The sequence below is a fragment of the Vigna unguiculata genome, chromosome 9 (assembly GCF_004118075.2).
Source record: "Vigna unguiculata cultivar IT97K-499-35 chromosome 9, ASM411807v1, whole genome shotgun sequence".
NCBI lineage: Eukaryota > Viridiplantae > Streptophyta > Magnoliopsida > Fabales > Fabaceae > Vigna > Vigna unguiculata.
In genome coordinates, this window is record NC_040287.1 from 7729802 (window position 1) to 7743048 (window position 13247).

Genomic DNA, 13247 nt, shown 5'->3' on the forward strand with positions numbered 1-13247 from the left:
TTGGTCTTCTCAATTTCTTTGTCCAATCTTTTCTTTATTCTCAGGCAGAGAGATCCTTCAATGCTCTTCACCTTGGTCCTATTTCTTGACCATCTTTTCATGAGATAAATTCTTATGTCCTCCATCATTGTGATGATTGGCTTACTTCTTGCACTTACTATTACACTATTGAAGGCCTCACTCATATTATTCACAATTGTGTCATATACAGCCTTGCCACTAAACCTGGACCTAGACCAAAATCTAGTGGAAAACATCAAAATGAAATGTAATAGTTAGCACTACAGAAGATGTTAACAGTTTGCACTACTAATAAAAATAAAAGTTAATGGAAAGCTTGCCTTGGTGGAATAGCTAACAAATGCTTGAAAGCATCTCTATTGACCTCCTTCATGTCTCTCATAACTGCCTCCTAAGCTTGAAGGTGAGTGCATGCTGCTGCCTTCCATAACAGTCTTTTAACATTTTTCCCAGAAATTTTTTTACGAAAATTGGCATATATGTGGCGCACACAAAAACGCTGCTCAACCCCAGGTAGTAAATCTTGTAATGCTGGCAATAGACCCTATGGACAAAATTGTCATAATTAGACTACATAAGAAATAAATGAAAGTAAAAATATAAAAAAGTATTGAGACAAGATAACTCACTTTCTGTTGGTCTGACATAAAAGTTATTCTTGCACACAATTCAGGTCCGCCAAGATCATAAACCAAAAGTTCCAAAAACCAAGCCCAAGTTTCCTTATTTTCAACTTCTACCACGAAATATGCCAATGGAAGCATTTGATCATTGGCATCTCTTGCCACAGCTGTTAACAACTCCCCTCCATATTTTCCCTTTAAAAAACATCCGTCTAACCCAATAATAGGTCTACAACTCACAAAGCTGTCTTTACAAGCCTTTAAGCACACATAAAGTCTCCTGAAGATTTTCTTGTCCTTATTGTCTTCAACACTAACTTTCACAGTGGATCCAGGATTTGACTTCAACAACTCATGTGCATAGTCATATACCAGTTTATACTATTGTCTATAAGAACCTTCAACATTTTTATATGCAATGGTTTTTGCTCTATGAGAAGTAGCTCTGGAGATGCCCACATTCCATTTCCTTCCAACTTTGTTTCTTATATTTGTCAGTTTTATTTCAGGATTATCTTTAATACTTTTTTCTAATCTCTGACTTAGCCATTTTGAAGTCATCAACCTAGTATTAAATTCCCTACTGCAGTTATGTTGGTTGATTATTGTTCTTAACTGCCAACTACTTTGGGCAACTCTATAACCACAATACGCATACCAATTACATGTTCCATTTGCCCCTAAACATTTGATACATACTCGTCGTTTGTCATTTCTGAAAATCTTCAACTTCCTTCCATTGTGCACACCATAAGTTCTAATAGCTTCTACAAATTCCTCCTTCTTTGTGAAGTATGTCCCCACCTCCCACTTGTAGTCTTGCATACTCTTGGGCATTGAAAAAATCCCAAACCTTCCAAAAGTGTCTTTATCAGTGTTAGATAAATCACTATATTCAACACTATTTAAACTGTCTGATTCCCAATCAGTGTCTAATAAACCCCTATCTTCAACATTACTTCTAGGAGCAGTTGGTACACTGAAATCAACTTCATCAATCCCAACTTCCCCTTCCACCTGATCATCTTCTAAAGGGTCATCTTCATTATGGATACTAACATCCACCAGTTCTTCTTCATTAAAAGAATCCCCTACGGACTCATCCCAACTACTTACATCAAAGTCAAGTTCATGCACACTCTTTTCAAACTTAGCCTCCACCTCCAAATTAACCTCAGTTGGACCCTCATTGACCTCCACATCAACCTCAACTGGACCCTCACTCACCCTCACATCTTCCTCAACTGGACCCTTACTCACCCTCACATTTCCCTCAGTTGGACTCTCATTCACACCCACATCAACCTCACCTGGACCCTCGCTCACCCTCACATCTTCCTCAGTTGGACCCTCATTCACACCCATATCAACCTCAGCTGGACCCTCACTCATCCCCATATCAACCTGTACCTCACTTCCATTATGCATACCCACATCAACCTCAATCACAACTTCATTGTCCCCTTCAAATTGCACATTAACCTCTGCCCCATCCTCAATAAGATGATATTCTAACATATTAACTACTTGAGGTTCGTCCACCCTATGCACAACATAAAAATGAACTTGACCATTGAGAGTTGCTATATTCACCATATGACATGCCCCTCGGTCATCAGACAATAATTCTAACCTCCCTTCCAAAACAGATCCTCCCCCAACTGAATACCACATCTCCTTTACATTTGCATAACCCATTTCCTTCAAAATACCCAATATCTCAAACTAGCTCCAAGTGTCTGGGTCACATGCTAAAATACTTAAGTCTCCTACGTATTGCAGTGACCCATTCCTCTCAAACCTTCCCCCATGGTGAAATACCACTTCAAAACGTTCATCATCCATGTGAACACACAAAGCTATATATATACAACCCTGAAAAATTTCAAAAAACCCACCCAATAAAGTCAATATTACATTTCATACCACTACCACACCGACAAACCAATTACAATGGGGGACTACAAGCTCAAAACAACACGGGACCATACTATCAACTAAAAGTAATATACAAATCCTCCATTAACCATATAACACCAAAAATGCACAATATTCAAACACACAAAACATTAAACAACTGAAAACACTAAACCTCACCATCGAATCATCGCAATATTCAAAAACAGAAACCATTACTCAAAAAAACCCTAAAACCCCGTAATGGCAACACGAAAAACTTCAATCAGTACACAGAATTAATAAATTTGACAGTGGCACACCTTTCACCCAAGCTCGAATGGACGTCGTTCTCAACAAAATCCTCAATTGGACAGTGGCGCACCTCAAAGCTTCGCTGACCAACGCTCTTCTCTGTTGCTCAAATCCCCAATTCAATTTAACCTAATTGTGATCACCACCAACTAATACTCCCGCTAAGACACATCACACACTCCACTGTTGCCACGTTAGTGAAAATTTTCGATTTTACCCACAGTAATAAATCAGACGTTAACCAGCTTAACAACGTCAAAAAATATGTACTACATTAATGCAATAATCGAAACTGGGTACTAAATTGAGATAAAGTTCAAAGTGAGTATCATTTTGAAATTTTCGATCCAAACTGTATATGATCTGAATAATTAAGCTTAATCAATATATACTAACCACTAAATTTAAAAAACCATATAATTTTTAATTACAACATATTCATTCTATTTAACATTACAAAAAATAATTATATAAAGTTATAAGATTTATTTATTTTTATAAATTTTAATATTTATAACTCTATTTATAATTACATATTTTAATGTAGGTTATAATAAAATTAATTAATTATTTAGTTTGTTGATTGTATTAACTATTCATTATTGAAATATTATATTTATAATTATAAATAATTATAACATTTAAACATATTGTTGAAATAAATTATTTATTTAAATATAATAATAATTATATTAATCTTATCAATCAAAATTTAAAAATAAAGTAATTTTATACATAAGACAGTTGACTAACCAAGTAATTTTGTGCCAAGTACAAAGAATTGAAAAAGCGCATGCAGAAACCACCTACCACGCCACCACCTTCCTAACTCGAAGTAAAGATTTTAGACACAACAACCTCCGAAAGACCAAAAACGTTGTTTTTTAAGCTTCTGTTCTGTACTGTTCCAGTTAAGTAAGTTTCATCGCCATCAGCGGAGTTTCCCACCAACCCTAACATTCATAACTTTCCTTCACATACATAAAAGGCGTTACCTTTTAGGCCACCCACATTCTCACTTCTTCACAAATCTCATTCATACAACAATGGCTCTAAGTTTGACATATCAACCCCTCACTAAAATACCTTCTTCTTCTTCTCCTTCCTCTTTCTGCACCCATCGGACAACTCAGAGGGTGACTTTACGCACTGGGCGGCGCCCCCTGACGGTGCGGGCGGCGGCGGAGACGACGGTCGGGAGGGAGTGCAAGGTGAAGTCGGTGAAGGCGAGGCAGATCGTGGACAGTCGGGGGAACCCGACGGTGGAAGTGGATCTGGTGACGGACGAGCTTTTCCGATCGGCGGTGCCGAGCGGCGCGTCAACGGGGATTTATGAGGCTTTGGAGCTGAGGGATGGGGACAAGAGTGTTTACGGAGGGAAGGGCGTTCTTAATGCCGTCAGGAACATCAACGAGGTCTTGGCTCCTAAACTTGTCGGCGTCGACGTTAGGTAATATATTTCTTTTTTTCTTTAGTTATTGCTGTTATTGTTGAATGTAGAAGTAAAATGAATCACGAAGGGATTAAGGGTAGGTGGAGTTGTAAAATTGAATGAGCCAATTCAGAGAGGGAATGAATAATAAGAGATGAAAACTGATGTTCAGGGTGTGTTTGTTTGTCACGGTTTATCAGGATTGGTTTTGTATTGTGTCAGATGTGATTTTGTTTGAGTTACTTGTTTGTTTCACTCCAAATTTGGGTTTGAGTTAAGGAAATAAAAAATGGCTTTTTGCTTTAGGTTGAACATTTTACACGGAAGTTTTACTTTATCATCAATTTACCTTTTAAGAGAAGACATCTAAACATAATTAACTTTACATTGAGAATAATTTTAACTCAAATCAATTTTGCAAATATTCACACACACTCAATCATATATATGTCGTATGTATATCAAATCTCAATCATTTTTTGGATTTTGAAACTTGTCAGCTGTCGATATAATGCTTCCTTTATACCAGCAGTTGATGCTGAGTAAGCAATCAATATCAAAGGCTTAGATTTCTGTTTTCATTAATGATTATTTATCCTTAAATCATTACAAAAGTTGGTAACATGAAGTCATTCTTCTGCTGCAGTGTGTAGTGATTCCATAGAAACAGCTCTGGATCAAATTGATTTGAAATCTTGTGATATGAAGTTAGAAGTTATTCTGAACTGGTGTATTTAGCACGCCATACATGTGATTTGGACACCACTTTCGGAGTGCTATGCTTGGTTCTTTATATTGTTTTTGCTTTCAATAAACTATATCTCCACCATTTCTTTGGCGTTGTTATTGGTTTTGAAATAAATAAAGAAATAAACTTATATTTAGATTAACTCTAACCAGAAATATGGGGATCTGTTTTAGACATGCTGTACTGTCAGCTGACATTTATGATTTCGTGTTTAACAAGGAACCAAGCTGATGTCGATGCTATTATGCTGGAAATTGATGGAACTCCTAACAAATCGAAACTAGGGGCTAATGCAATATTGGGAGTTTCACTGAGTGTATGTAGAGCTGGTGCAGGAGCAAAGGGAGTGCCTTTGTTCAAGCACATCCAGGAGATTTCAGGAACAAAGGAGCTTGTTATGCCAGTTCCAGCTTTTAATGTTATAAATGGGGGCAGTCATGCTGGAAATAATTTGGCTATGCAAGAATTTATGATACTACCAGTTGGAGCAACTTCATTTGCTGAGGCACTCCGCATGGGCAGTGAAGGTTAGAAACCTTCTGCTTTATTACTGATTGTACCACTGAGGAAGTATGCCTGTGACATGTAATCATACATCTTTTGCATGTCTTTTCTCATTTTTTGTATCCAACTTAATGGCTTCTTCTCTTTTGGTCATAGCTCAATCATTCTGGTAAGTGTGATTTTATAAGTTCAGATATTAGTTTTCATTCTAATGTTGTTAGTGCATATGATTTTATGGCTAGTCTAAACTCCAATTTTCCTGATTGCATATTATATATTGTTATAGCATACATTTCATGACCTTTTTAATCTCATCATCTGTGATCTTGATATGGTGACAATCTGTTAACTTGATTATTTCTGGTAGAACAGTTTATCATGTATTAAAGGGGATAATCAAAGCAAAATATGGACAAGATGCATGTAATGTTGGAGATGAAGGAGGATTTGCACCGAATGTCCAGGATAACAGGGAGGGGTTGGTTTTACTCATGGATGCCATTGAGAAGGCTGGTTATACCGGAAAGGTGGATGCTGCTTTCATTTTGTTAACTGCATAATTTGAATACTCACTTGGGCTTATCTAGAAATGAAAATCCATGGTGCAGATTAAAATAGGTATGGATGTTGCGGCTTCCGAGTTTTACACCAAGGATGGGAAGTATGATTTGAATTTCAAGAAGCAGCCAAATGATGGAACTCATGTTCACTCTGCTCAGAGTCTTGGTCAACTTTATAAAGACTTTGTAAAAGACTTTCCCATTGTGTCAATTGAGGATCCGTTTGATCAAGATGATTGGGGTTCATGGTCTTCCCTGCTTTCTTCAGTTGATATTCAACTTGTAGGAGATGATTTGTTAGTTACAAATCCAGTCAGAATAGCTGAGGCCATCAAGAAGAAGGCTTGCAATGGTTTGCTTCTAAAGGTTAGCAGTTTTTCCCAATTTTTGTATCAATTATAGTTCTTAGTTGCTAATATGCAATTGGGTTATTTCATTTCATTCTAGTTTTAGTCTAGTTTGCCTAACATTTTCTCTTTCAGATAATTTTATTCATTTGAATCTTATGAAACTAATCAAACACCAGTTGCATGTGGCCGAATTTGTAAAGGTTACAAAACAATTATCACTTCAATTGATGTTTCTGTTAACCATGGACTGCAGGTTAACCAGATTGGTACAGTAACTGAATCTATTCAGGCTGCACTTGACTCAAAGGCTGCAGGTTGGGGTGTCATGGTTAGTCACCGGAGTGGCGAGACTGAAGATAATTTCATTGCCGATCTCTCTGTTGGCTTGGCCAGTGGACAGGTTCTACATCCTTAATCATTTGTTTGTTGAATAAAAATATTCTTGGCTACTTTAAATTGTGATGTTATCACTTTCAGACTCATTATATCCATGTTCTGTTTTCCAGATAAAAACTGGTGCTCCTTGCCGAAGTGAGCGATTGGCAAAGTACAATCAGGTAATGGGAATCTTGTGTTTTTCTCTTTGATTCAAGGTTTAAGCTCTGCCAATATCATGAATATTTTAAAATAATTTAGAAATCAGAAATCATCTTAACTAGACTACTGCAAATTGTGTTTGTTAATCATGTCACCATATATGTATCTCATTTTTCTTTTGGTATACTTATCTTTTAGTATTTCTAGTTTCAAACTTCATTTATATTGTTTTCAGCAGATGAAATAGCATTGATCTAGCTAGAAAAAGTGTTTTTTAGAATGCTTCTTTACCAGTCAATTGCTAATATCATGTTGATGGTTTGCATTATGATGAATGATCTAACATTCCCCACCACAAATGTGTTCAATTTCTTGTCAGCTTCTTCGAATTGAAGAACTTGGAGATGTGCGATATGCTGGTGAAGCTTTCAGATCACCTTAGAGTGAACCACAACTGATAAAAGATAAACTACATTGACTTACCGAGGAAAATCCTGAGTTTTGATATATAGCTGTAGCCTTCGAGGGTTTTCATAAGTTGGCCTAAAGATGTGTTTTGAACTGAACCAATTACCGAGTGACTTTGGTTCCATTGTTGTAACTTATTATTTTCTTAAAAAGAGTACTTGTGAATTAGTCCCTCTGTTTACGGCAATAATTTATAGTGTTCAATGTTGGGGATGTTTGGACATTTTCTTCATTCACTTTCATACTTTCTTTTAGCAAATCTATGAACTGTCATCGTATTTTATAAATCATTTGAAATTATATTTTAGATTATACGATCTATAAGTTTTGAATTGTGGAATTAAAGAGGTCTTCTATTATAGTTATGAGATGAGAAAGAAAATGGCCATTGATTGCACTTAGCATTTCTCGTTGGGAAGCTTATGTTTCAACCAAGCATATAAAAGCACAAATTAAGTGATTTTTGTTCTTCTTTCACATCTGCTCATAACAAAGGAAAAAAGATAAAAAGTTGTGTAAGTTTAGAGCAAAGAAACTGGAGATTTACTTATCAAAATCTTTGCTCAAACGCATTGGCAAAAGGAGGCATATATATATAAACTAGAACATGCCATTCATCAGCAATTTAGATCCTCTGGTCTCTAACTTCCAGGTACAATATGTGATACCTGAATTTTCAGGCGTTAACGTCACCCACCTTCATAACTGGAAACATAAAAGTGCTTTAAAATTGAAGCAACCAGAGCTAGTGCTGAATATTTGGACCAGCATATTCCCCCAGACGCATATAAAGATCACGAGGTGATTCTAACTCTGCAAGCCAAGCATATTCCTCCTCTTCCCCATCACATACAGGTGCATTTCCAGCTGCTGCAGAGACACAGGCATCAACAAAATCACTCGTACAAATCTCATATTTGACTCACTTCCTATAAACAATGCATGAGTTCTATAAAGGAATACTAACTTCTTAAGGGCATCACCATATTTTCAGAAATAAGAATAGTAATTCAATTTCTCATTCCTTAATCCATAATCATGTAGCAATTGAATCATGTGATATGATGTGCCATTAAAACCTTGATCACCACAATATATTATAATGATGCATATAAAAGAAGCAATGTTACAGAGCAGTTACTTACCGAAAGCTGAATAAGGATAGTCATGATAGTAAGTACACTTCCTTCCTTCTTCAGTATTATAAGAAGGAGTGAGAATGTCTAGCATCGCACATGGCGTTACCGCTGTAAAACAGTGCAGATTTCCACCGTGTTTGGGATATAAGACTGATGTACACGGTGCATTCAACACCTTATCAACTGCTAATTTTGCTAGTCTAACTGCCCCAGAAAAAAAAAAAAAAACTCAATTAATAAGTAGCTTCAAAATACGGATGCAGTAGAGCAGAATGCATAAGCCATTAACATGATGATTTTCACGGTGTCAAATTTCAAAAGAAGATCTACTGAAAATCACATTAGGACCCCCTCCGCTTAGGTAACGTTACATTCTTACCACCTCCGACCCTACAAAAGATCCCCTGAAATCCATCATAATAATGTGACAGATGCACTCTCTGTTCTGCTAGGTTATATTTATAACATGTTTCTCAGTTTGTGTTGAAGAAAACCGCAATGTGACATAGCCATAACTTTGTTTGAAGGAACTATATTTGGATAATTTTAAGAATGAAAATGCATTTTAGGCATGAATATGGCATTAAGCAGACATGACACTTAGACACAAATGAGCTAATACAAGGATAGACAATTTAATCATGTATGATCTAATCCTTTATCAATCAACACAATCTCGTTTACAACGACCTATCAAAGTTATTTAGCGTGTATTAGGAGAAGAACAAGTCGGACACACGAAAGATCAAAATCTATAAAAAAAAAAACACGATGTTATGTGAAGCCTAGATGATGCTACACGGAACACTAAATGCTACACTAGATTAGATTATGCAACATGAAGTGTTACACGCTACAACAGTTTAGACAATGATATACAAACAAAGCGCTAGACAAAGCTACATATAGTGTATCCAAAACTGCAAACGACTCAACACATTGCAAGAGAGTATATGGACTGGAAGCCTAAGCGAAGACTGACGTATGAGAATATACGATGAAATCTAGAATATCTCAACATGAAAAGTAGATGTATTATACAAGTGAATATAGAACTGACACAAGAACAGAGATCAACACCAAGCTCCATCAATCGTATTCAAGACTATATAGAAGCTTTCGCATACAAAAAACACTAAGGAATCTAAGTCATCTACCTGAACTTAATGTTATTCAAACAACATTTTTCGTAAAGTATTTACGTGCTAACTAGATGACAGAGAGAGTGAACCTTATTTGTAAAATCTTCATTGTGTAAAACTATTCTCACAAACAAGAATGAAAATATGTATACAAGAAAGCCAAAAGTGGCTAAGCATTAAATAATACTTGTGCATTATCTTGAGCATTGATAAAGAGATAGTTAGAAGTGACTTTGTGTATAATACTTGCAATTAAGTTTGATCAGTGGAATCCTTTATTATGTGTAAAGGATATTGGACGTAACTCAAGTTGGATGAACCAATATAAAAACTTAAAGTGTCACACTGTTATGTCTATTGCTCATATACCAGCTCCTAGTTGCTTTAACAAACGTCTAACAAAAATATTTGTGAAATATGTTCATACTATTAAACGGCCACCTTTGAACGTCTAATTGATATGGCTTGTTACAAAAAGCATTCCGAAGTGTTTTATAACCTCTATTCAACACCCCGCTCCCACCCTACAGATACACCTCAGAACATAAATGTGTATCATCAACCCCCCTTACACTCCTCCTTTTATAAAAGCTAAGATGACGACTTCCTTCTCACGAAAATTGTTCCCTAACGGAACAAATGGTATATTTAAGGGTGTATCTGTCACAATATTAAAGATTTCAAAGAGTTTTTTGGAAGGGGTCAAAAAATGGAGGAAGTGTGAATGTAATATTAGCTAAACAAGGGATATCCAGATCCAATTTCCTCTAATAAGGATTTAGATTGGAATTTGCTGAACAAAAATAAACAGTTAAGCCTTTGAATTGAGTTAGAAAAAGAAAAACATTTGGTACAAAATATTGCATAATATTATTACAGAAATCACCCACCACCAAGACCAAGAGTTTTGACTTGGTCTCCATGCCTAAGACTTATAGCTCTCATGTAACCAAGAGAAATGTAAAATTTAGATGTACATATTATGGGGACAGATAGACATTTGAAGAAAAAGCATTATATATATATATATACACACACACACACATTATTTTAACTATAGTATATAATTCAAAGCACTTTTGGCAAATAAGATTCCTAAGGAGGATAATATGCACTGTGCAATATAAGGAACAGTGTCTTCAATTTTCGAATGAAAAATTAATAAGGGCAACCTCACCTTATTCAAAAAGAAAAACAGCATACATAAAAATTAATAATAAAATAGGAGACAAAAATGAAACAAAGGAGACTAAATAAGAAAGTCATAAGTAAAGGAAATATATAAGTCAAACCTTGAGGATATCCAGGTCCTTTACTTTCTACGACAAAGGGAGGCTCAACCCAGTCATAAGCTTTCACATGCAAAGAGCCATATAGAAGTTTACTGAATACAGTCATCCCAGGATGATCATGGAGTGGAATAACTGCAGAAGTTGGGAAACAGAATATACACATCTGCACCAATTGACATTGCTTACTTTAAAATCCAAACCTCATTCCACATCAGATTGTCCCAAGAAAACAACTATAATGAATGCTATAATGAAAATGTCATGACAACCCAATTCACAAAATACCATGAAAAGTTTGGCTATATATGAATTAATGAACCGTACAATAAACACCTTATACTAGTACCCAGAAGGCAAGCATAATGAAAAATCTATAGATGCACAGACATGTAGACATAAAGCTATCAGGCTTCCAGCAGTGCAGAGGCAATCTACTAACACAGCATACATACGAACCCATAAATATTTACATCCAACATACATGCAGAATCTGACATGAAAACATATTGTTGCCAAGAAGAGGTTGAAATTGGCCAACATGTTCATGTACTACTCGAAAATGGATAAACCAATGACATCTTATGATCAATCATCCAACATAAACGCAGAATCTGACATGAAAATATGTTGCTTCGAGAGGTTGAAATTGGCCAACATGTTCATGTATTACTTGCAAATGGATAAAACCAATGATATCTAAAATCTATTTGATCATTCAACATACAAGTAAAATCTGGTATGAGCCTGATTCCACTTAAAAGGACTACAAAATGTTCAACTGGCACCGCTTATGCATTCTGCTTATTCTTCTTGGTTTTCTGCATTGCACTTTTAGCCACTATTCATGCAAACAAGAAACAGATCTAGGCTCGGATGCAGAGTAAACACACCTAGCAAATATAAATAGTTATCTTACTGTGGTGCATACTAAAGCTCACCGTAAAACTATCACATTCATGAATGTCCAAATACGTTATTGGTTGAGCCCATCGAGCTACTCTATTAAGCACATTAGCACCAAAAAAGCCATGCCCTCGATCATCATCTGCAGTTTCTTCTTTAAGGCCAACATCAGCAGGTTTAACAGTGTCTGCCAAGTCACGAATAATTAACAATAATCAAGATTCCATTATCCAAAGCAGCGCAACATCTGCATTTCAAAGTTCAAAAATATATGAAAAATAATCTGGATTTAGATAGGAATCACCAACTTACAAAATTCTGCAGAAACAATAAATACCTTCATAATTTGCACAAGTAAAATAGTGGTAATGTTCGTTTCGCTAAACAGATCAAACATGACAACAATTTACCAAAATCATATTTGATATTCGTTGAATGACTGCCCAAAATCAGTGACATCAAAATCCAGCGACAGGCCAAATTCCCCACAATTCCACTCTTCAAAACACTCTTTTCAGTTTAGTGAAAGAACCCCAAAAAATATAAAAGGGCAAAGCTACTTTTTTGTTCCACAATTCATCTTGGACCTCTCAAAGAGGTAAAATAACCTAGATTATTTATTAATTGTAACAAAAAAAATCGCATTGCAATAAAATAACCTAGATTAATTGGTGGTTGAAATAAAGTTCACAGCTTAGACATTTTAAAAGTCATATTGCTCTTACTCCGTCCACGTTTCCTCAGTTGTTTTCTCTCCGTAGGTTAATTAGGAGTATATTCCTATTCTTAAAAACCAAAACAATGATAGAACTTTCATGCATTATAATGCAAAACAACATCTAAAAAATAAAAAACCAACTAACCATAACGCTTTAATTTAATCGTAATGTCGTAAAAGAACATGCTCACCCAAACAATATTCCCAACACTGGAAAGCCCAATTTTACAAACTGAACGTCGAGAACAATTGGAGAAAAAATTGCAAACTTGAAGTTTGAGAACAACCAAAGAGACATACCCAGAATCGAAGAGAGCTTCTGCAAAGCCTGGGACGAAGGAGGGGGTGTTCCAGAGGGTGAAAAGATGGTTTTGCAGTGGTCATACAAGGTCTGAACCTTGGAGTTTTGGGGCCTCATACTGAAGTATCTGCGTAATGAAGAGAAAACCATGTCCTTGTTCTCTATTACTACCCTCCAATAATCAGATAATACTTGTCGTGATTTGAAGACGCTTTTTTTTTTTACTATGGTTTGTAAGGTTCAAAACAAACAATTTTACTTCAACGAAAATGCGATTTTTCCCATTTTCTCTGCCCAT

The 13247-nt window shown here is 35.8% G+C and overlaps 2 protein-coding genes across 3 annotated transcripts; one reads left to right on the plus strand and one right to left on the minus strand.

The window, feature by feature from the left end:
* The first annotated feature begins 3642 nt into the window (after positions 1 to 3642).
* On the plus strand, positions 3643 to 7686 carry LOC114163156 (enolase 1, chloroplastic). The gene is made up of 7 exons (XM_028047287.1): positions 3643 to 4305; positions 5255 to 5562; positions 5912 to 6066; positions 6148 to 6465; positions 6703 to 6849; positions 6956 to 7006; positions 7366 to 7686. Exons 1-7 carry the CDS (start codon positions 3902 to 3904, stop codon positions 7426 to 7428), a joined length of 1446 nt encoding a protein of 481 aa, XP_027903088.1. The 5' UTR covers positions 3643 to 3901; the 3' UTR covers positions 7429 to 7686.
* A 208-nt stretch (positions 7687 to 7894) lies between these two features.
* On the minus strand, positions 7895 to 13247 carry LOC114163157 (plant cysteine oxidase 3). Of its 2 annotated transcripts, none has more exons than XM_028047289.1 (5): positions 12949 to 13247; positions 11966 to 12117; positions 11028 to 11190; positions 8600 to 8797; positions 7895 to 8321 (listed from the first exon to the last, which is right to left on the minus strand). In XM_028047289.1, exons 1-5 carry the CDS (start codon positions 13097 to 13099, stop codon positions 8200 to 8202), a joined length of 786 nt encoding a protein of 261 aa, XP_027903090.1. In that variant the 5' UTR covers positions 13100 to 13247; the 3' UTR covers positions 7895 to 8199. The 2 variants fall into 2 exon arrangements, with proteins under 2 accessions (XP_027903090.1, XP_027903089.1); XM_028047288.1 differs by having other exon boundaries at positions 7895 to 8324; positions 12949 to 13243.

Coding starts and splice junctions, on each gene's coding strand:
- LOC114163157 (XM_028047288.1), bottom strand. CDS start 13,099: ATGGTTTTCTCTTCATTACGCAGATACTTCAGTATGAGGCCCCAAAAC. Junction 12,118..12,948: donor GAAGCTCTCTTCGATTCTGG/GTATGTCTCTTT, acceptor GTGACTTGGCAG/ACACTGTTAAACCTGCTGAT. Junction 8,798..11,027: donor AGGACCTGGATATCCTCAAG/GTTTGACTTATA, acceptor TTTCTGGGGCAG/TTAGACTAGCAAAATTAGCA.
- LOC114163156 (XM_028047287.1), top strand. CDS start 3,902: ATGGCTCTAAGTTTGACATATCAACCCCTCACTAAAATACCTTCTTCT. Junction 4,306..5,254: donor CTTGTCGGCGTCGACGTTAG/GTAATATATTTC, acceptor GTGTTTAACAAG/GAACCAAGCTGATGTCGATG. Junction 7,007..7,365: donor GATTGGCAAAGTACAATCAG/GTAATGGGAATC, acceptor ATTTCTTGTCAG/CTTCTTCGAATTGAAGAACT.